We start from the raw sequence: 22,499 nt of genomic DNA on the forward strand, positions 1-22,499 counted from the left end.
CTACTGATCTGGCGAATTTGACTTAACAAATAATACAACAACTCGACATCATTGATTTACTGATGCTCAGCTCCTTTTGTGTTACTCGGCTCCTACTATATTTACTAATGCTCGACACCTAAAGTCTTTTCCCGAGTTACTCGTCTCCTTCTGTTGTTTTGCTGGTGCTCGGAACCTATAGCATTTATGCTTTTCTCAGCACTTGAAGACTTACTTGGCATCCATTACCTTTTTTTGCTACTTGGCACCTGAAGGATTCTGTGTTACTCAGCATCTGAATAATCACTCAGCTTACACTGAAGTTGATCTTGCTCGGCTTCAACTAAGAATTTGCTTGGCTCTAACTAGCTTTCTCAGCTCTCTCCAATGAACTTAGTTAGGCTTTTACAAATGACTTAATTAATCCTTACATCTTTGATGTGTCTCAGTGTGTCCATCCTCTGTGTCTTAGAGTATGTCATCAATACACTATTTCATCAATGACTTTAGCTGATCCTTATACTTCTTTACAAAAACATAACCTCAACCATTCTCTAGGTGCTTCTAGTTACATCTTATTGATTGCCTCCTCCTTGTCAATCAACCAATTGATAATATTTGGATCACTTAAGCAATCGTTATTTCTGCAAGTAGAAAGTTTGACATCAATGACAAAATAGTGATTGAAAACATTCTTTACCAGTTCCATTATTCTTCATTCATGATCATTTCAATCATTTCCAACAATCTCCCTCTTTGGCATTGATGGCAAACTAAACTGATCAATCGATCAACTTAGTTACCGCCAAAATTATATGTGTTTTCTGCTTCTCCCTCTTGATTGTTGCATCCTTACTACTGAACTCATACATCTCCATATCTTTACCACATATCTTTACCATTTATTGATCAGTTTCTGATAAATCTCCCTCTTTGATAGAAATGCCAAAGATATAGCATCTTCAACATGCTGAATATAAGCTTTGCATCTCAAGTTTTCTCCCTCTATCACCATCCTTGTGACTAATCTAAAATTTTAGTTCTTGTTTTCATCCTCTGCATCATTCTTCTGATATTCCAATGATCTACTCCTGTTGATGTAGGGCAGCTTCTTTGTTCCTTTAGACAACTTGAGTTAGGGGCATTACCCCCAACTGGCCTCTAAGATATTCATAAGCGTCCTTGGGCAATGGTTTGGTGAAGATATCTGCAATTTGTTCCTTTGTGTGAATATACTCCATCTTCAATTGTTTTTCTTCCACCAATTCTCTGACATAGTGATACTTGATTGCAATATGCTTAGTTTTTGCATGCATTACTAGATTCTTGGATATGTTTATAACACTTGTATTATCACAATACAATATCATAGGTTTGGTTACCTCTTCTTTCATTCCTTTCAATAGATGTTTGAGCCACACAATGTTTGTGTAATTGACTATTGTTGCCACATACTCTACTTCTGCAGTGGACTGAGATGTGCATGTTTGTTTCTTGCTAGTCCAAGTAACTAGCCTTCTTCCTAAGAATAATGCTCCTCCACTTGTGCTTTTCCTATCATCAATGTTGCCTCCCCAATTTGCGTCTGTGTATGCATTAACCTCAAACTTCACATTCTTTTTGTAATATAGGCCAAAATCATCAGTTCATTTGAGATACCTCATTATCCTTTTTACTGCCATGAGATGATTTTCTCTAGGATTAGTAGAGAATCTAGCCACTATTCCAACTGCTAGTGCTATGTCTAGTTTTCTATGTACAACATATTGTAGTTTTCCAATCATGGATCTATACATTGTTTGATTGACTTCAGCTGATTCATCATTTTTGGATAGCTTATGTCCTGTTGCCATTGGTGTGCTGATTGGTTTGGAGTCTTCCAATCCAAACGTCTTGAGTATCTCTTTGATGTACTTTGATTGTGTCATGAATATGGAAAGTTTTAGTTGATGTACTTGCAATCCAACAAAGAACTTAATTTCTCCAAACATAGACATTTCAAACTCATGTTTCATTTTGTCAGCAAAACTTTTGCAAAGTACTTCCTTTCCTCCAAAAACTATGTCATCCACAAAGATTTTAGATACAAGAATATCCTTACCTTCTTTTGATTTGATGTACATGTTGTTTTTATCATCAGTTCTTTCAAATCCTATTTGTGCTAGATACTTCTGAAGCCTCTCATACCAATCTCTAAGGGCTTGCTTTAATCCATATAGAGCCTTATGCAATTTACATACCTTATTTTTTTTATCTTCATCAACAAATCCTTCTGGTTGCTCTATGTAGACTTCCTCTTCAAGTATACCATTCAGAAATGTGGACTTAACATCCATTTGATAGACTTTAAATCCTTTGAAGGCTACATATGCCAGTAAGGTCCTTACTCCTTCCATTCTGGCAATTGGAGCAAATGTTTCTCCATAGTCTAGTCCTTCTTCTTGTGCATACCCTTTATAGACTAGTCTTGCCTTGTTCCTTGTGATTTCACCATTCTCATCTAACTTGTTTCTAAATACCCACTTAGTTCCAATTACATTCTTGTCAACGGGTCTTGAGACTAAGGTCCATGTCTTGTTCTTTTCAATTTGTTCTATTTCTTCTTTCATAGCATTGTACCTGTCACCATCTTTTATGGCTTCTCTTACTATTTTTGGTTCCATTTTGCTGAGTAGACATGTCTTACTTCTGAGTCTATTTCTTGTCATTGATCCTACCTCTTTGTTTGCAATAATTTGATCTGCAGGATGATTTTTTCTTATATATTTTTCCAATACTAGTTCTTTCCTTGTTTGCATGTTGTTTCTTTCAAAATCTGAATCCTCATGCATAATTTCATCAAGTATTTGTTCATTTTCTTCTTGTTGGCTATTCTTAGAATCTGAATGAACATTCTCTATATTCTACAGCTCAACTTCTAAATGTGTCTGTTGTTCGGCATTCACTGTCTATGACTCGACAGATATTGAATTTTGTTGCTGATTGTCATTCTGAGTTGCAACTTCACCATTATTAAGTATACTTTCATAAAAGTATACAAAGGTCTTGTATTCTTCTTCTTTCTTGGTGTTCTCAACATTTTGAACTTCTGCAAGCTCATCAAATTTCACATTTGTGCTTTCTACTACTTTGTTAGTATTAACATTCAAGCACTTATAAGCTTTGCTTCTAGTAGAATAACCAAGAAATGTGCCTTCCTCACTCTTTGCATCAAACTTTCCATTTCTAGACTCTTTATTTACATAGCATTTGCATCCAAATATTTTAAAATGTTTTACATTAGGAGAATGGCCATACCATAATTCAAAAGGTGTTGCATTTGTACCTTTCTTGACTTGAACTCTATTGAGTGTGTAGACTGCAGTACTTACAGCTTCTCTCCAGTACTTGAGTGCAGCATTTTTCTCCATCATTAAGGTCCTGGCACAGTCAATAACTGATATATTCCTTCTTTTTGCTATACCATTCTGAGGTGGAGTCCTTGGTGCTGATGTCTATCTTTTGATTCCTCTTTCATTATAGAATTCTTCAAATTCTCTTGATGTGAATTCACCTCCTCTATCAGATCTGAGATATATTAGATTCTTCCCAGTCTCTTTCTCAACTCTGGCCAAGTACCATTTGAACATTTGGAATGCATCTGATTTTGGTTTTAGGAACATGACTGTCATCATCCTTGAATAGTCATCTACAAATAGCATTATGTATCTTTCACCTTTGTAGCTTTGTACTTCAATAGGACCACACAAGTCAGTATGAACTAGCTCTAATACTTCATTAGAAGTATAAGCCTTGCTTTTGAAAGTTGACTTGGTCATCTTCCCTAGTTGGCATTGTTTGCACATGGTGTTATCAAGGTTTTTCAACTTTGGTAGACCTCTGACTTTCTTCATCTTGCTGATGTTTATCATATTGTCAAAATTTACATGACATAGCCTTTTGTGCCATAACCATACATCATCAATTTGAACAATGAGACAAGAAGCATCTTCCATTTCAAGGTAAAACAAATTACTTCTAGTCTAGTCGCCTTTTCCTAATAGACTTCCTTGAGAATCATAGATTTTGGCAACTCTATTTTCAAATTCAACCTTATATCCTATGTTGCCTAACTGTGAGATACTTAACAAGTTATAGTTCAGGACTTCAACATAGTATGCATTATCACATGATATCTTTTTAGTAAGCTTGATACTACCTTTCCCTTTGATCTGACATGGTGCATTGTTACCAAATCTAACACTATTTCCTTCATATTGAGTAAAGGAAATGAACTTACTTTTATCTCCAGTCATGTGATGAGAGCATCCACTATCTATGATCCATCTATCATTCTTGTTCATGCAGGTTACAAGGGTAGTTGCTTCATCTTCATCTTATTCATCTTTCATAGCCACATAGACTACATCATCATTCTTGTCAGACTCTTCTTCAACAATGTAGCATCTTTTTCCTCTACCTCTGTAGTCCTTTTTGTCCTCCTTTTTGTTCTTGAAGTTGCCTCCATCCTTGTAATTTTTCTTTTGTGTGCATCTGGCTGCAATGTGACCAACTTCATTACAATTGAAACAAATGATTGGCAGCTTACCTTTGAATTTTCCTCTTCCTCTGTGAAATCTTCTTGCTAGTAATGCCTCCAATCAGTCTACATCATCTTCATCAATGTTGTTGTCACTAGATACATACTTTCCTTTTCCACTCTTTTTCTTTGTCTGCACCTCATCATTGTCTTTTATTGTCATCTTGGCTTTGAATGCAGATTCAAAGTTTTCTAGCTTGTAGTTGTCAAAGTTGGATAGCTCAAAGGCAGTGAGTCTTCCAATTATTCCTTCAAATGACAATACATTTCCTGGTACATACTTTAGCTCTTGGATGGCTGATACTCCTATAGCATAGATAGGAAGCAAAGTTCTCAAGTTTTTGCTACATATTGTTTCTTCTGTTAACTGTCCTCCTAGACTTCTTATAGCACTTACTACTTCCTTCATCCTTGCACCATATTGAGCAACATTCTCTCCTTCTTCCATTTTCATGTCATCAAATTTCCCTCTTAGGCTCTCTCTTTTGGCTCTCTTGACATTATCATCTCCTCCATAGATTCTTGATAATGTTTCCCACATTTGATGTGTAGTACCACATTCTTTGATGTCATCATACTTGGCATAGCTTAGTGCTGAAGCAATATCTAACATCGCTTGATTGTGCTCCTTCTTGTTCATATCATCTATAGTGAGGGGTCCTGTAGGGTCTACATAATCAACTATGATTGAGGTTTGTGCATAGTCACCTATTAATTCAAGGTGTAGCTTCATCAAACTTTGCCATGCAACAAAGTTGTCTTTGTTTAGCTTGGGAACTTCTCTCTTGGACATCTTGATCTTCTTGCTGCTAGTACCTTGAAAGAAATCAGTAGTGGACTCTGATACCAATTATTAGAATTCTTTAGAATAACTAAGAGGGGAGGTGAATTAGTTATTCAAAGTCTTGTAATGTCCAATTCAAACTTTCTAATAAAACAGAGGTGAATCAGAAGTACTATCCTTTTTACTTTCTTATCATGCATGCAATTTAATCATTAAACAATCATGAAAAGTAATCATGCATCACCACATAACACAAATGATTTTGATGACCCAAAAACCCTCCAAGAATAAGAAGGTAAAACTGGGGTGGAGATGACACCCGCAAAATAACTGCGCAATTGATTTCAAACACTTCTGATAGTCTGCCCTATTAAAGGCTACAACACACTATTAAATGTGACCCTGTTAAAGGATTTCTACACCCTACTAGGAGTGTGCCCTATTAGAGGACTTAAGAACATTCAACTTGGAATGTCACCCTGTTAAAGGACTTACATAGAGCTGTTAGACTCTCCCAATTCCATGGGATTTACAATCACCTTCTCAAAAGAATCTTTTATCCCTCTCTAAGGATCTCCTATCCTCCTCCTAAGGATCTCTTTATCCTTCTCCTGGGGATCTTCTATCCTTTTCCTGAGGCTTATCCATCTAGCTATTAAGCTAACCTGGCAATGTAGGATTTCAATATCTAATACAATGGTAAGAGAGTATTAGAAAGGTTTTGACCTGATAAAGATTGCAACTCTAACCTTGCAGATTTCAGATTACTCTTTAGTTCCTTTCTTTGCTTGGCTTTCCTCCCTTGCAGTGCTGACATCTTGCTCACCCTTCAAGATCTGTCTCCTTGATTTCTTCCACTCGTTATACCAATGCACTCTATGATCACTTGATCAACTCAGAGTCTTGATGCTCTGTACTAACTCCTCTTGGCTTCTTCACATGATCACACTTATGACCAACTCCCTCTCTCTGATCTTTGACCTATAACTCCTTATAAAGAAGTTATGTTCTTCATTTCTTGCTCAAATCTTGATTTGATCTTGAGAAAATAGTATTATTTTCCCTCCAAATTGCTTCTTCTAGAAACTTCATGATAAATCCATTAGCATTCGCCTTGAATTGGTTTGCATGGTTTACCTAGAATTTCGTGATATCTACTCATCATCCTTATCATCCAACTAATTCAAAAAATTTGATGTAACAAACTTATCGCTATTGATTTGGCGAATCTTTGACTTAACAAATAATGTAGCAACTCAACATCATTGGTTTACCGATGCTTGGCTCCTTCTATGTTACTCGGCTCCTACTGTATTTACTGATGCTCGGCACTTGAAGTCTTTTCCTGAGTTACTTGTCTCCTATTATTTTGTTGGCGCTCAACACCTATAGCATTTATGCTTTGCTCAACACTTGAAGACTTACTCGGCATCCATTACCTTTTTCTGCTACTCGGCGCCTGAAGGATTCTGTGTTACTCGACATCTAAATAATCACTTGACTTACATTGAAGTTGAACTTTCTTAGCTTCAACTAAGAATTTGCTCGGCTCTAACTAGCTTGCTCGGCTCTCTCCAATGAACTTAGTGAGGCTTTTACAAATGACTTAGTTAATCCTTACATCTTTCATGTGTCTCAGTGTGTCCATCCTCTATGTCTTAGAGTATGTCATCAATACACTATTTCATCAATAGCTTTAGCTGATCATTATACTTCTTTACAACAACATAACTTCAACCTTTCTCTAAGTGCTTCTAGTTACATCTTATTGATTGCCTCCTCCTTATCAATCAACCAATTGATAATATTTGGATCAATGTCATTTGATTTCCACAATCCATTAGTAATATCATGAGAATTTCTGGAGTTTGATTGTGTCATAATTTTTAAGCATCAACGTTTCGGATCACACACAGTGATCCATCATCAGGATGAGGAGTGCAAGAGAATAGAGAAAAAATGTAAAGTGGCAGATTGGAGGGAGCAAAGAGATTAAAAAAGGAGGAAGAGGGGGGGTGGGGTTAGTTGAGGTAGCCCGCAGATTGAGGGGGGGGGGGGGAAGAACTAGGATTCAAAAAATTAAAAAGAGGGCAATTGGTGTAGAGGAGAGAAGAGAAGATCGAGAAGAAAAAACAAAAAATTAAAACATAAAAATTCAAAATTGAAAAACTAAAACTAAAATAGAACAAAAAATACTAATTTATACTAATAACGAAATAATGCAATAAAAAGAAAAATAAGAATTACGAAATAAAGAACAACGAAATAAATATATAAAAGTGGTAAATAAAGTTAAAAAACTAAAAAATGAAAAAAGGCAGGAAAGAAACAAAACAAATAAAAACCAATTAAAGGGGGGGAACAAATTTTCAACAACAAAAAGAAATAAAAATGAAAAACTAAACAAAAAAAGAAAAAGAAAATAAAAAGATAAAATAATATAAAATGAAATAGCTTTTAATATTACAGTTTTAAAGAATTAAAAAACTAATAGATAAAAAGAAAAAAGGGGGGGGGGAAGTAAAGTAAAGAACAAAAAAAGGACGACAAATGAAAACTAAATAAATATTGAAATTAGTTGGCGAGACTAAGAAGAAAAAATGAAAAAAATGACAAGACACTACGCACAATAACCCTACCCCCAATAATAATGAAAACGAGATAGAGTTTGAGCACGAGAACCTGAAAGAAGGAAGAAAAGCCAAGCCCAACAACCAATGAGAAAATAAAAACTCGGGGGAAGGGAGAGAAATGGGGAGCCCCAAGGAGGGAGAGCCAGACACCAAAGAGGAATAAAAAGAAGAACAGGAAGGAGCAGGGGACTGCTACTGACCAGCAACCAGCACCAAGAGGAAAAAAACAAAAAAGAAGAAACAACAGAGGACGAGCGCAGATCGCGAGACTAGGATCGATGGCACTTGGCTAACATCGGAAACCAGGAGGGGTTTAGGGTCCATCCCTCGTCCCTATTAAGGTTTATGGGATGACCATTGATTTCAATTGCTTCCTTAAGTTTCCTCTTGACATAATTGTCCTCCTTAGATAAGAGACGAGCATCTTCTAGGCAGATGTGATGCTTGGTGGTAGATGAGTGTTCAGCTAAGGCTGACTTTTGAACCCTATCATGTCTGATGTCCGCACTATGCTCCTTGATACGAGTGCTAAAGGAACGACCGGTTTCACCTATATAAGGCATACCACAAGAGCAAGACACTTTGTAGACTCCTGATTCTGAAGAGACATCATTGGAGTCTTTGAGTGCAGGGGTCCAGTTTTTTATCCTATGTAAGGTTTTGAAAGCCACCCGTAAGCCTTTTTTACTCAAAATCTTGGCAAGCTTTTGCGAGACACCATCAACGAAGGGAAGAGACACAAAGGAGGGGGGTGGAGAGGGATTGGGTTTGGGAGCAGAGAGGGATAAGAAGAAAGAACGAGCTTGGGCGAAGGCCTTCGAAATTTGTTTACCGGAGTACCCATTCAGTTTGAAGACTTGGCGAAGGTGGGTAAGCTCCAGATTTAAGTGGTCATCGTCACAGATTCTGTGGGCCCTTAAAGCCAAGGTCTTAAGGATGCCAACTTTTTGGCTGGGATGGTGATGAGAAGAGGCATGGAGGTACAAATCAGTGTGGGTGGCTTTTCGAAACACCCGACGACCTAGAGATCCATCAGATTTCTTAATGAGTAACACATCAAGGAAGGGTAACCGGTCATTGGATTCAAGCTCTTTGGTGAAAGAAATGCAAGAAGAAATACTGTTGATATGCTGGTGAAACTCCTCAAGTTTCTCCATCCCATGGGGCCAACATACATTGGTGTCATCAACGTACCGTTTCCACCATTTTGGCTTGAGGGGGAAAGAACTAAGGGCCAACTCCTCAAAATGCTCCATATAAAGGTTAGCAATCACTGGGGAGAGAGGGGAGCCCATGGCGACACCATCTACTTGCTCGTAGATGACCCCTTGGAAGGAAAAGAAAGTTGATCTTAAGCATAGATCAACAAGATTGGCGATCTCAATGTTAGTTTTGCTCTTCACCACTTCAACAGCATCATAAATAGGAACCTTGGTAAAGAGGGAGACCACATCAAAGCTGACCAAGATGTCATCTTTCTCCAGCTTGGTATCTTTGATGAAATTAACAAAGTGGGACGAATCCTTGATGAAAGTCCTGGAGATGCCCACTAGGGGGGAGATTAACTTGGCAAGATGAGCGGCAAGAAGGTAAGTGGGGCAACCTCTGGTGTCCACAATGGGTCTGAGGGGGACGCCTGCTTTGTGAATTTTTGGGACACCATAGATGCGCGGGGTCACTTCTTTGGAAGGTAAAAGTCTCTTCTTGGTGCCATCATCAAACGAAGAGGAAGAAATGGCTCCTTTGACCCTCTTGGAGATCTTGGAGCAAGGGTTAATGGAAAGGACTCTGTAGCTACCCGAATCAGAGAGAAGGTTGGTCATTTTAGTAATGTAGTCCTGTCTGCTCATGATTACAGTAGCATTGCCTTTGTCAGCTTTTACAAGAATAACATCATTATTATTCAAAAAATTGCTGAAAGCTAGAGACTCTCTCCTAGAAATGTTGCGCTTCGGAGGTTTAGCATGTCTAAGTGCAACCGCACAATCTTGTCGAATTTCGTCAGCCTCATCGTTAGGGAGCGAGCGTATTGCACTTTCAATTTCCACTAGGAAATCAACACATGGAACCTCATGGGGGGCTAGCGCAAAATTTAGACCACGCTTAATAAAGTTAAAAGTAAGCGGGTCAAGACAAGCATTGGAAATGTTGACCACTAATTTGTTCTCCCAATCGGAGATGATGGGGACCGAGTGCAAGCTTCTGACCGGGCTGGAGGGTGAAAAAGAAACCACCTCAAGAGGGGAATTGTGAAGGGGGTGTGAAATCCCACTAACCAGGCTGGGGGGTGATGCAACCCGAGGGGGGGAAATGCTGGAGGGACGAGCAATCTCGTCACTAGCTGGCAGAAAAAAAGAAGGACAAGCAGAAGGGGCTCGAGGATCTAAAAATTGAGAGGCGACCAACCCCGATACGGAAGAAACATGAAAGCATGCGATAGGTGAGCTAGAGACACAAGAGGAGGACGTACCTTGGAGTAAATGTGATCGGACACCTTCCAGAGAAGATAGTTGGCCGCCAGCTGGTTCAGTAGCAGTCCCCTGCTCCTTCCTGTTCTTCTTTTTATTCCTCTTTGGTGTCTGGCTCTCCCTCCTTGGGGCTCCCCATTTCTCTCCCTTCCCCCGAGTTTTTATTTTCTCATTGGTTGTTGGGCTTGGCTTTTCTTCCTTCTTTCAGGTTCTCGTGCTCAAACTCTATCTCGTTTTCATTATTATTGGGGGTAGGGTTATTGTGCGTAGTGTCTTGTCATTTTTTTCATTTTTTCTTCTTAGTCTCGCCAACTAATTTCAATATTTATTTAGTTTTCATTTGTCGTCCTTTTTTTGTTCTTTACTTTACTTCCCCCCCCCCTTTTTTCTTTTTATCTATTAGTTTTTTAATTCTTTAAAACTGTAATATTAAAAGCTATTTCATTTTATATTATTTTATCTTTTTATTTTCTTTTTCTTTTTTTGTTTAGTTTTTCATTTTTATTTCTTTTTGTTGTTAAAAATTTGTTCCCCCCCTTTAATTGGTTTTTATTTGTTTTGTTTCTTTCCTGCCTTTTTTCATTTTTTAGTTTTTTAACTTTATTTACCACTTTTATATATTTATTTCGTTGTTCTTTATTTCGTAATTCTTATTTTTCTTTTTATTGCATTATTTCGTTATTAGTATAAATTAGTATTTTTTGTTCTATTTTAGTTTTAGTTTTTCAATTTTGAATTTTTATGTTTTAATTTTTTGTTTTTTCTTCTCGATCTTCTCTTCTCTCCTCTACACCAATTGCCCTCTTTTTAATTTTTTGAATCCTAGTTCTTCCCCCCCCCCCCTCGATCTGCGGGCTACCTCAACTAACCCCACCCCCCCCCCCCCCCTCTTCCTCCTTTTTTAATCTCTTTGCTCCCTCCAATCTGCCACTTTACATTTTTTCTCTATTCTCTTGCACTCCTCATCCTGATGATGGATCACTGTGTGTGATCCGAAACGTTGATGCTTAAAAATTACGACACAATCAAACTCCAGAAATTCTCATGATAATATTTGGATCACTTAAGCAATTTTCATTCCTGCAAGTAGCAAGTTTGACATCAATGACAAAATAATGATTGAAAACATTCTTTACCAGTTCCATTATTCTTCATTCATGATCCTTTCAATCATTTCCAACAGATATAGTCATTTTCATCCATCAATATATTTTTCTAGATCAATCTCAAGCATTCATTCAAATTAGGAATAATTAGAATAATCTGGTAATTCACACATTTCTAAATTATCAAGTATGAGTCCATATTGGAATGAGAATTGTAGATTTTCATTTATAAGAACAATGTTTATTGAAAGTTATGATGTAGAATTTAAAGTAATATCTCATCATACATATCTCGATGCCAATACTTGAGTTTTAACAAAGGTGACATCATGGAAACTTATAAAGGATAGATATCCCTTGATTTTCTCTCCTTTAGAGGCTGGAGTTTTAAAAATGAAACGAATGCTATTACATTGCCACCAACTAGGATTATCTATTCAACTGACTACATCTCGAGGATATGTAGTACATAATTATCCTGCCATTGTTATCTTACACCTAGTTAAGACTGTTAATGCTACCTAGAGATTATAAACCACTCCACTCCATGCCAAATCAAATAACTCAGAGATCCACCTTCAATTCAACAATTGAAGTATATATTACCCTAATATACATAGTTGTTTTTCAAAAAGGAAAAATGATGGTGGTTTTTTGCCTTGTAAATTTGGGCATGACAAATTGAAAAGAAAACAATTCAATTTTAGTTGATATAATCATTTTCATCCATCAATATATTATTCTAGATCAATCTTGACCATTCATTCAAATTAGGAATACTATAAATTGTGCTTCTTTATTTTAAAGGATCGTGAATTGAATATCATTCTCTTGAATCTTTGAGCCATAATTGCAAGTTTGCAACACTAAGAACCACACAATCACCATGGAAAAAAGAGAAGTGATAGAATTACCTAAGTGACAATATTTGGGTCTAGTTATTTTGTTTTGAATTCTTTTTTATTTTATTTTCTTTGATTGTAGCAGACATGCTAGATCTTTCAAATTTATTCATTGTCTTGATGATATAGCATACTTACATTGTTTGAACTCTTGAACATGACATTTCCCTACGAGAAGTTGCATAATGTATGTATGAGTGAAAGACTATTTGTTTCACTAGAAGTTGGGAATTGGTCAAGGTTGACAAGTGTATTCTTGGAGAAAGGTGAGAGTTCTAGTGCTATGGGAGAGGATAAGGTGGTTATGATGCAGGAGGAAATGTAATAAGGAAATAAAATTTCCTCTTAGTTCCAAAAGTTCTTGTATAAGGTAGAAAGTGGGTTGTGGAGGAAACACCATCTAACACATGAATCATAATTTTCCATAATTGTTTGGGGTTAGAAATAAACACATTTCGAGAAAGTGGTTATGATGCAGGAGCATCCTGGGTGTAAGAACAATCTTGCATCACCCAAAAATGTTTTCATTTTAGTCTTTTCTATTTTAGATAAGGATTAGTAGAGAGGGTGGTTAAAATTTATGGGAACTTGCTATTTTTAGTAAGTTTTCCAAATGAGCTCGAAATGTTCTCATTTTGTACATGAAGGTTCATTTTGGAATTAGAAGCCTACCATAAAAATCTCATTGTTCTAGCTTAAGTATCAAAGAGGTTATTGTGGATTTTCGGTGGAAAAATCTTCAGGCTCACTTTTGGAGGCCTCAGATTGCCTAGATGAGATCCAAAAACTCGATGGAAGGGTGGTTGTCCCATTTCAATCTTGTACATCAGGAGCTAGCATTTTCAAAAAGTGGTTATAATAGCCAATTGGAGCAACAGTTTGAGAGTTATGGCCTTCAAAAGTTGGGCTACTAAAATTTCTAAACTAATTTGTCAAATATGTATTTAACTGACTCTATATGTATTGTTAGAGCTTGTTGGCCCTAAGTATAAGTTTGAGTATCTAGAACCTTCCCGAGTAGCATAAAATTGCCTATTTAATTAAAGATTGAACATTGTCTAGGATAGCTCTAGGTGGTAGTTTGCAACTTAGTCTTGCAGATTACTACAATGAAGGTGCCCATGTGGGTTAGTATATTGTACTTATGAATTATGTAATTCCACATTTGCGGCACAAATAAGAAGTCCATATTTTATTCTCACAATTTTTGTTATTTCTTTGTTTCTATCATGGTTTATGGTGTTAAGGGGAGCACACTCCATCAAGTGGTATCAAAGCTAGAGTTCTTAAGTGTGGACAAATTGCTGAATGTGAGGTAGTTCACACCAAGACCATGGTTTGGGCTGAGTGTGTAGACAAATCATTGATTGTGAGCTAGTTTGCACTAGGGTTTCAATGAAAGTGTAAAAAATGCCTCCACGAAAAGAGTGTGATGGAAGAGTTGTAGGTGTTACACCTGAGGGTTTTAGAGCCCTCCAAAGACAAAAGAAAGCATTGGAAGAATAAATGGGTAGAGGAATAAACCTTCCCATAAGAGATAAAGCAAGGATAAGGATGAAGTAGAAGAAAATGTTGAAGTAGAGGAAGTTCTAAAACTAGAGGAAGAGAGGCTTTTTAGGGCCATCTCCAAGATTGGAAAAAGACCTAAGTTTGAAGTTCCCACATTTTTGGGAAACCTCAACCCAAAGGAGATGATCGATTGGATCAATCAATTGGAAGAATACTTTGAGTATGAACATATTGATGATCTTGATAGGGTCAAGTTTGCGAAGGTGGAAATGAAGGGACATGCAAAGATTTGGTGGCAGGAGGTTTAGTTGGAGCAAAATAGAAAGAGAAAGGACAAAATCACTAGATGGGATCAGATGATAGCTAAAGTGAAGTGACAATTCATTCACATGGATTATGAGCTTTACTTGTTCAAAAAAATGCAAGGGATGAAGAAAGTGGGAAAATCTATTCAAGAGTATACCGTAGATTTTTATCAAGTTCTCATTAGAATCGGCCATGCAAAAGCTAATAAGGAGAAAGTGGCACGTTATCTTAATGGGTTAGGGCCAAGTATTTAGGATGAGCTGAGTCTAGTTTGAATGACAGTATTGAGGAGGCATACTAGTTTTCCCTAAGAGTTGAAGAAAAACTAAACAAGAAGTTTGATAACAAGAATCGCAGAAGAGGTCATGGTAGAAGATCTGGCAGACGATCTTATGGTGGTCATAATGATGATCCGAAGAACAAGGATGAGGCTAGGAATAGTAGTCATAACTAGAGGGGAAACAATTAGAATTGTTTTAATGATCAAAATAATAGAGATCAATGAGGAATAGACAAAGCACAAGGATATGGAAGAGGAGGCTTTAGTGGGAAATGTTTTCACCTTGGAGAAGAAGGGCATAGAGCATTTGAATGTACCTAGTACCAAGGAAGGACAAATCAAAGAACAAAAGGCCAGGCCAGAGTTGCACATGTTGATAAAGATACCAGATCATCACATTTTGAAGATGTTGGAAGAGGAGAAGTCCTAGCTAATAGAAGAGTCTTGTTGAGTGGTGAGAATGAACCTGATCAAAGAAGGAGTTTGTTTCACACAAGGTGTAGATGAAAAGATAAGTGTTGTGATGTGATAATTGATGGTGGAAGTACTAACAATCTAGTGTCAAAAATAATGGTCACAAAGTTGAAGCTAAAGAGACAGAAACACCTATGTCCATACTGTATTGCTTGGGTGCAAGATGACCACAACGTCATGGTCAATGGGTAGTGCTCAGTGAAGTTCAAGATTGGAAGCTACCAAGATGAGGTATTATGTAATATCATACCTATGGTCATATGTCATATGTTGGTAGGTAGGCCATGGTAGTTTGACAGACATGTAGTACATGAAGGGCAAGAAAATAGCTATACTCTAACCAAGGATGGAGTGAAACATAAGTTAAAGTCATTGGAGGAGAAAGAAGAAAAGGTATATAGTTTTGCCAAAATATGCTTTGTTGATGGAAAAATGTTTCTCAAAGGTATTAAGCATAAGCATATGTCTTTTGCTATAATTTCAAAAGATAGTAATGAAGAAGTAGAAGAGGTAACTACAAAAGTTGCAGATATGTCAGGAGATTTTTTTGATATTGTATCAGATCATGTACCTAATGGATTTCCCTTAATGAGGAATGTTAGTCATCAAATGGATTTGGTTCCAGGAGCTAGTTTTCCAAACAAGGCAGCACATAGGATGACACCAACAGAAAGTGAAGAGTTGAACAAACAAGTTCATGAGTTGTTGCAAAAGGGATTGATTCGAGAGAGTCTAAGTCCATGTGTTGTACCATCCATACTAGCACCAAAGAAGAATGGAGAATGGAGTATGTGCATAGATTCTCACACTATCAACAAGATCACAATCAAGTATAGATTTCCATTGCCAAGGATGGATGATATTATGGATTGTTTGAGTGGAGCTGAGTATTTCACAAAGATAGATCTAAAGAGTGGGTAGCATCAGATTCATATCAAAGAAGGTGATGAATGGAAGACTGCTTTCAAGACCAAAGAAGAATTGTATAAGTGATTAGTCATGCCTTTTGGGCTAACCAATGCACCAAGAACTTTTGTGCAGCTCATGAATGTGGTACTGAAGGAATTTCTGGGTAAGTTTGTCATTGTTTACCTAGATGATATTTTAATCTTTAGTAAGACATTGGAGGAGCATTGGATTCATCTTTGCAAGGTGTTTGATAAGTTGAGAGAAAAAAAGTTGTTGATAAACCTAAAGAAGTGCAGTTTTGTAAAGGAGTTGGTGTACCTTAGATTTGTAGTTTCAGTAGAAGGTTTGAAAATGGACCCAGAGAAAGTGAAGGCTATCCTTGAATGGCCTACTCCAAGGAGTGCAACAAAGGTAAGATCTTTTCATGGACTAGTTAGTTTTTACATAAAGTTCATAAGAGATTTTAGCAGTATTTGTGGACCCTTGATTGAAACAATGAGAGGGGATAGGAAATAGTTTAAGTGGATTGTAGGAGAAAATAAGAGTTTTAATTTGTAGAATAAAAAGTTATTAAGCAACCTATTTTATCATTTCCTGATTTTAACAAGGTGTTTCAAGTAGACTATGATGCTAGTGGTACAACAATAGGAGTTGTGATGAGCCAAGAAGGTAGACCTATTGTTTATTTTAGGGAGAACTTAAATGATGCAAAAATAAAATATTATGTTTATGATCAGGAATTTTATGCTATAGTTCAAGCATTGAAGAAGTGGAGACACTATCTTCTTCCTAACGAGTTTGTTTTTTATACTTTTGTCAAGCTTTGCAATATTTGAATAGTCAAGGAAAATTGAACCAAAGGCATTTGAAGTGGGTTGAGTTTTTGCATAGTTATACATTTGTTTTGAAACACAAGAGTGGGAAGTCTAACAAAGTTGCAGATGGTCTTAGTAGAAGACAACTTTTGCTGACAGAGATGCAAATAGAGGTGGTTGGGTTCAAGGAACTCAGTACATTGTATCCAAATGATCTTGATTTTGGTGAAGCATGGAAGACTTGTATATTTTTTGTTACACTTGAGAGGAGAAAGTGGTTGTATTTCATGATCTAGGACAGTAGGTTGTTCAAAGGAAGCCATTTGTACATTTCAAGAAGTTCAATGAGAGAGAATCTCATCAAGCAAAAGCATAAGATTGGCTGGACATTTTGGCAAAGATAAAACTATTGCTTTGGTTTCTTTGAGTTATTATTGGCCATAGTTGCAGCAAGATGTGAAGAAGTTTGTACAAACTTGCAGAGTATGTTAGATGGCAAAAGGAGTGAACCATTACCTATACTAGAGAAGTCGTGGAAGTTTGTCAGAATGGATTTTTTTCTTGGATTATTGAGGATGCAATGTGGGCATGATTCTATTTTTAGGGTGGTTGACAAGTTTTAAAAGATGACACATTTTATTCCTTGCAAGAAGACTACTAATGTTGTTCATTTGTCAAAGTTGTTTTTCAAAGAAGTTGTGAGACTACATGGTCTATCAAAGAGTATAGTTTCATATCAATATACCAAATTTCTTAAGTATTTCTGGCATACATTGTGGAAGAAGTTGAAGACAGATTTGAATTTCAATTCATCACATCATCCACAGAATAATGGATAGACAGAAGTTGTGAATTTTAGTTTGGGAAACCTATTGAGATGTTTGGTTGGAGAATCCAAAAGGATGGTATATGATTTTACCACAGGCGGAATTTTCATATAATAATTCTATCAACAGGATTAGTGGTAAATCAAAATTCCATATTATATATGGGAGTAGTCCCAAAAATGCTTCTAAATTGAGGCGGTTGGATAAAGGAGAGATAAGTAGTGTAGAGGGGGAAAAAATTGAATAACATTTGAAGAACATCCATGAGGAGGTGAGGAAACACATCATAAAGATGAATACACAATATAAGGCTAAGAAAAATGTGAAGACGAGGTATAAGGAATTTCAAATTGGAGATGAAGTCATGGTTCATTTGAGAAAGGAGTGTTTTCAAGTGGGTACATATAATAAGATGAAGATGAAGAAGTTTGAACTGTGCTAGATAGTGTAAAGGCATGTGATATCTCAAATCTTAGAGGTCAAATTATTTAAAACAATGACACAATGATCAATATAATATTTAAAATAATAATTAATACAATATAATCAATTATTACTATAATAATATTTAAATCTTAATAAATAAATATAATTGTCAGATAAATAAATAATAATATTGCTACATAATTATATAATATCATATGTTGTTAAATCAATGCAAGAAAATTTAATATTTATATTATATTATATTGAACCTTTGTTGCTTCTAAGAAAGAAACTATTTAACATTCTTATATTTATGAAACTACCATATGATGTGACTATGGTATTGTAGAATATCTCTCACATATATACCAAATGAGATTATATTGCTAGAAAGTGAACTAAATCCCCATTCTAGAGAAATTTACACTTATATAGATAATATAGATGACTAAACCCAAATGAATGGTCGTAGAGATGATATATTTTTCCTTGACACTCGAAAATATCAAAACTTTATATTTTGAACCTTGGTAGAGGATGTCTTGAATATACCACTAAAGATGAACATCTAAATTGGTAACAATTCAAGTGATTAAAGGACACAAATATGGAGTTTGACCTAGAATTGATAACTCTCAACACTTCATACATTAGTGTTTAAACATCTGATAATTATCATCAAGAAATTGCAAGTACCAAAACTACATGGTTTGCTATATATATATATATATATATATATATATATAACATTATCAAGAAGATTTTAAGCCATATGTATCATATTTGACCAAAGATTAACACTCAACATCTCATCACCTTCAACACTACAAGGAATATTTCCTTACAAACAAACTATGACCATAGAAATCTATTGCACAAGACTATTAGCAAAGTAACTAATATCAATTAAGGAAATAATCAAACAACAATCAAAGGGCATGTCTCTTCAAGAATGGAGTATTTAGAATGTTACGACCATTGGAGAAAGAGGAATAGAGAGTCACACTTTATACTAGGACAAATATGCATATAAAGGGGACAATAATCAGACAAGCATCGAGGGATGGAAGAAAAAGAGAAATAGAGGATGTAGTAGACAAAGAAGAGAGACTAGATACAAAGGAGTGAATGCAAACAGAGGGCAAGAAGGATATCAGAAGCCAATATAGAAGTCAAACATCTATCAATCAAAATGAGAGCAAATATCATTCATTGTGGGCCTTGGCTCGTAGCAAGTGACAGGCAGATATTATACAGGGCAAGCATCCATTCATATTAAAGAAGGAAACCTTCAAACACTAGCAAACCTAAACACAAGTTAGGAAGTATCCACTAAGCATCGAATGTTCATTAAAGGTGAAAATTAAAACAAGTGTCCACATAAGAAACAATATTCAAACCCATATTAAGTTGGTTCTCATCCACATTCAAGCATTCAAGTTACATAGATAAAAATCTATTACACGTACCACAAGGACACCAAGTAAGGCACATGACCCACTAGTGTTTAAAAGACATTATTAAGTGTGGAATATTAAGGGAAGATAACTTGGTGAATGAGGATTAGGTCTAAGAAATATTCATCAAAAATAAGGAAAAGAAGTGATAAATATATTTGGATATTAAGGGAAGAAACATCAAGAAGTTAATTATATAATTTCTAAAATAAGATTAAAGAAATATTGAGGAAGGGGCCTATATATTACCATTATTAACTTTTGACGAATTGTTAAGAGAAATATCGTAAGTAATTCTTTATAGAATTAAAATTGCAAATTTGGAAATGCAATAAGAGTGAATCCTAAGAGGGGTCATCACAAGGCATGATTCGAGAAATGTTTATGAATTTTGAATTGCATATGTCACTAGTATTTAATATTTCAAATTTGCTAGAGTATTATGAAGGAGGTGATGGAGATGAAGTTGTAGAAGTGCAGTGGAGTATTCTAGCAGCTAGTTCGGCTACAAAGGAGATTGAGGAGATACTAGATAGTCATGTTAGTAAAAGTACCAAGAACAAAATTTATGAGGAATACCTGGTCAAATGGAAAGGGAGGTCAGTAGAGGATTCATCATAGTTAGCAAGGGAGAAGGTCAACCATCTTGGTTTTCCTCTAAACACCTGAGACATGATGGGGTCACTTCTCAACTTACCTTAGGTGTTTGATGCAAGAGCATCCTAGGTATAAGAGAAATCTTGCATCACCCAAAAATATTTTCATTTCAGTCTTTTTTATTTTAATAAAGATTAGTAGAGAGGGTGGTTACTATTTATGAGAACTTGCTATTTTTAGTAAGTTTGTCATATGAGCTCAAAATGTTCTCATTTTCTACATGAACGTTTATTTTAGAATTATAAGCCTACCATAAAAATCTCATCGCTGTAGCTTAAGTATAGGAAAAGTTATTGTGGATTTTTGGTGGAAAATTTTGTAGAAAAATCTTCAGGCTCACTGTTGGAGGCCTTAGAGTGCTCGGATGAGGTCTTAAAACTCGATGAAAGGGTGATTGCATCATTCCAAGTCTGTAAATCAGGCGCTGGCATTTTCAAAAAGTGGTTATAAGAGCCAATCAGAGCAACAGTTCGAGAGTTATGGCCTTCAGAAGTTGGGCTACAAAATTTCTAAAATAATTTGTCAAATATGTATTTAGCCGACTCTATATGTATTGTTAGGGTCTGTCGGCCCCAGTTATTAAGTTTGAACATCTAGAACCTTCCTGGATGACATAAAATTGCCTATTTAAGAAAGACCCAAACATTGTCTAAGACAACTCTAGGTGGTAGTTAGCAGCTTAGTCTTGTAGATTACTATAATGAAGGCACCCATGTGGATTAGCATGTTGTACTTATGAAATTTGTAATTCCACATTTATGGTGCAAATAAGAAGTTCATATTTTGTTCTCGCAATTGTTGTTGTTTCTTTGTTTCTATTATGGTTTATGGTATTAAAGGGAGCACCCTCCATCAGGTTAGATTAGTTGTAGTAAATTAGGGAGTGATTAAGGTTGCAAGTTGCAAATGTAGGAAGACATTGACATGTAGAAGGAGGAATGAGTCAAGAATTCAAAATTGATTTGAATTCCAAGTGGAGGAAATAATTGATAAGAATTAAATCAAACAAAATCATAATTTATTTAGGGAGAAACAGGAATTAAACTTAATTCTAGGACTATGCAAGTTAGAGTAGGTTTCGTCGATTCTGGGGCAGAGTCCATCAATACAAGGCAAATTTCCTCTAGCCTTGGACACAAAAATGTACTGGTAGAGTCACCATGGACTCATTCAGTCCCAAGCTCTAGACTCTCACCAATAACAGGACACATAAAGTGCAAAAAATTAAAAAAATGAAAGGGTTAAGTAAATTTTGTGTGCTTTGTGTAACATCTATTTGATCTAAAAAGGCCAATCCATCCTTTTTTAATGCTTGTGATAGAGAGAAAAGTGTTAGAGAAGAGTATAGGGGTTTTGAGAGAGAAATTAGCAAATTGGTTGGCTCTCCCATATTAATTGTTAATTGTTTATGCAACTTTGTAGCTTGCACTTAAGCATTGAGAAGAGCTAAATGGAGCATTTGGAGGAGGTTTCTACAAACTTACCTGTATTTTCATTGTTTGTGCAAATTTGAAGAGGTAAGTAACAAGTTGAATTTCTTTGGGTTATTTTGTAAACTGTTTTACATTCATATTTTTACTTTCTATTTTGTTTACATTTGTTTGTCTCTACTATTTATATTTATTCAAATTTACCTTGATGACAAACTTGATAGGTAAGAATTAAGAAGGCCCTTTTAAAATTTGATTTGATGCTAAATTTTTTTTTTTATAATTGTATAATATATTCATGTTGCAACAACAACCACACTGACATCATTTCTTAGGGCGAGGCTTTAAGAAGTGGAACAAAGGCTCCATATAACCCCGATGCAGACCTAGCTAAGTAGCAAGGGATAGGGATCGAAAACATGCCATCTTGGGCCACAAAAATGAGTTGTTACATGTTAGCATTGTGTTGTAACATATAACGAGGGAGGCATAAATAGATTGAAGTATCACCTAGCACATATGCCTAGGCACAACGCTAAAAAATGCAAAGTACCCTAGGATGGTTTGCAAGATATACAAGCTCTTCTAGAGAAAAAAATGGAGAAAAAGGAATTGAAAAAGAAGCAACAAGAAAAAATGACACATTTAGCTCAAGAGGGATCTTCTAGTTTTTGTTCGCCATTATCTCCTGCTCCACCTATTATTGCTACTGCTTTTAAGAGTGTGACCATTGGGCCTCACATGTGTAAGAAAAGATTGACGCTTGATTTCATCCTTGTTCCACACATGGCTCTAGGTGCACAACCCTTGCTTGAGAGCATGAGTTTGAATAAGGAGAAGCATCATAATGCAAAATCGACACTTCAAGATTACTTTATCGACAACAACATTTCATTCAATGCAACAAGGTACTTATTAATTTAATTTATGTCTTACTTCTCTTGCTTTCAAGAGACAA

At 35.9% G+C, this 22,499-nt stretch overlaps 1 protein-coding gene across 1 annotated transcript; it reads right to left on the bottom strand.

Moving 5' to 3' along the window:
* Window positions 1-8,244: 8,244 nt before the first annotated feature.
* Window positions 8,245-21,607, bottom strand: LOC149531529 (uncharacterized). Its single transcript, XM_089808356.1, has 2 exons — window positions 21,596-21,607; window positions 8,245-10,641 (listed from the first exon to the last, which is right to left on the bottom strand). The coding sequence occupies exons 1-2, from the start codon at window positions 21,605-21,607 to the stop codon at window positions 8,245-8,247; spliced, it is 2,409 nt and encodes an 802-aa protein (XP_089664482.1).
* Between the last annotated feature and the right edge of the window lie 892 nt (window positions 21,608-22,499).

This window comes from Cupressus sempervirens, chromosome 11, assembly GCF_028749045.1.
Source record: "Cupressus sempervirens isolate cs-2001-9-10 chromosome 11, ASM2874904v1, whole genome shotgun sequence".
Lineage (NCBI taxonomy): Eukaryota > Viridiplantae > Streptophyta > Pinopsida > Cupressales > Cupressaceae > Cupressus > Cupressus sempervirens.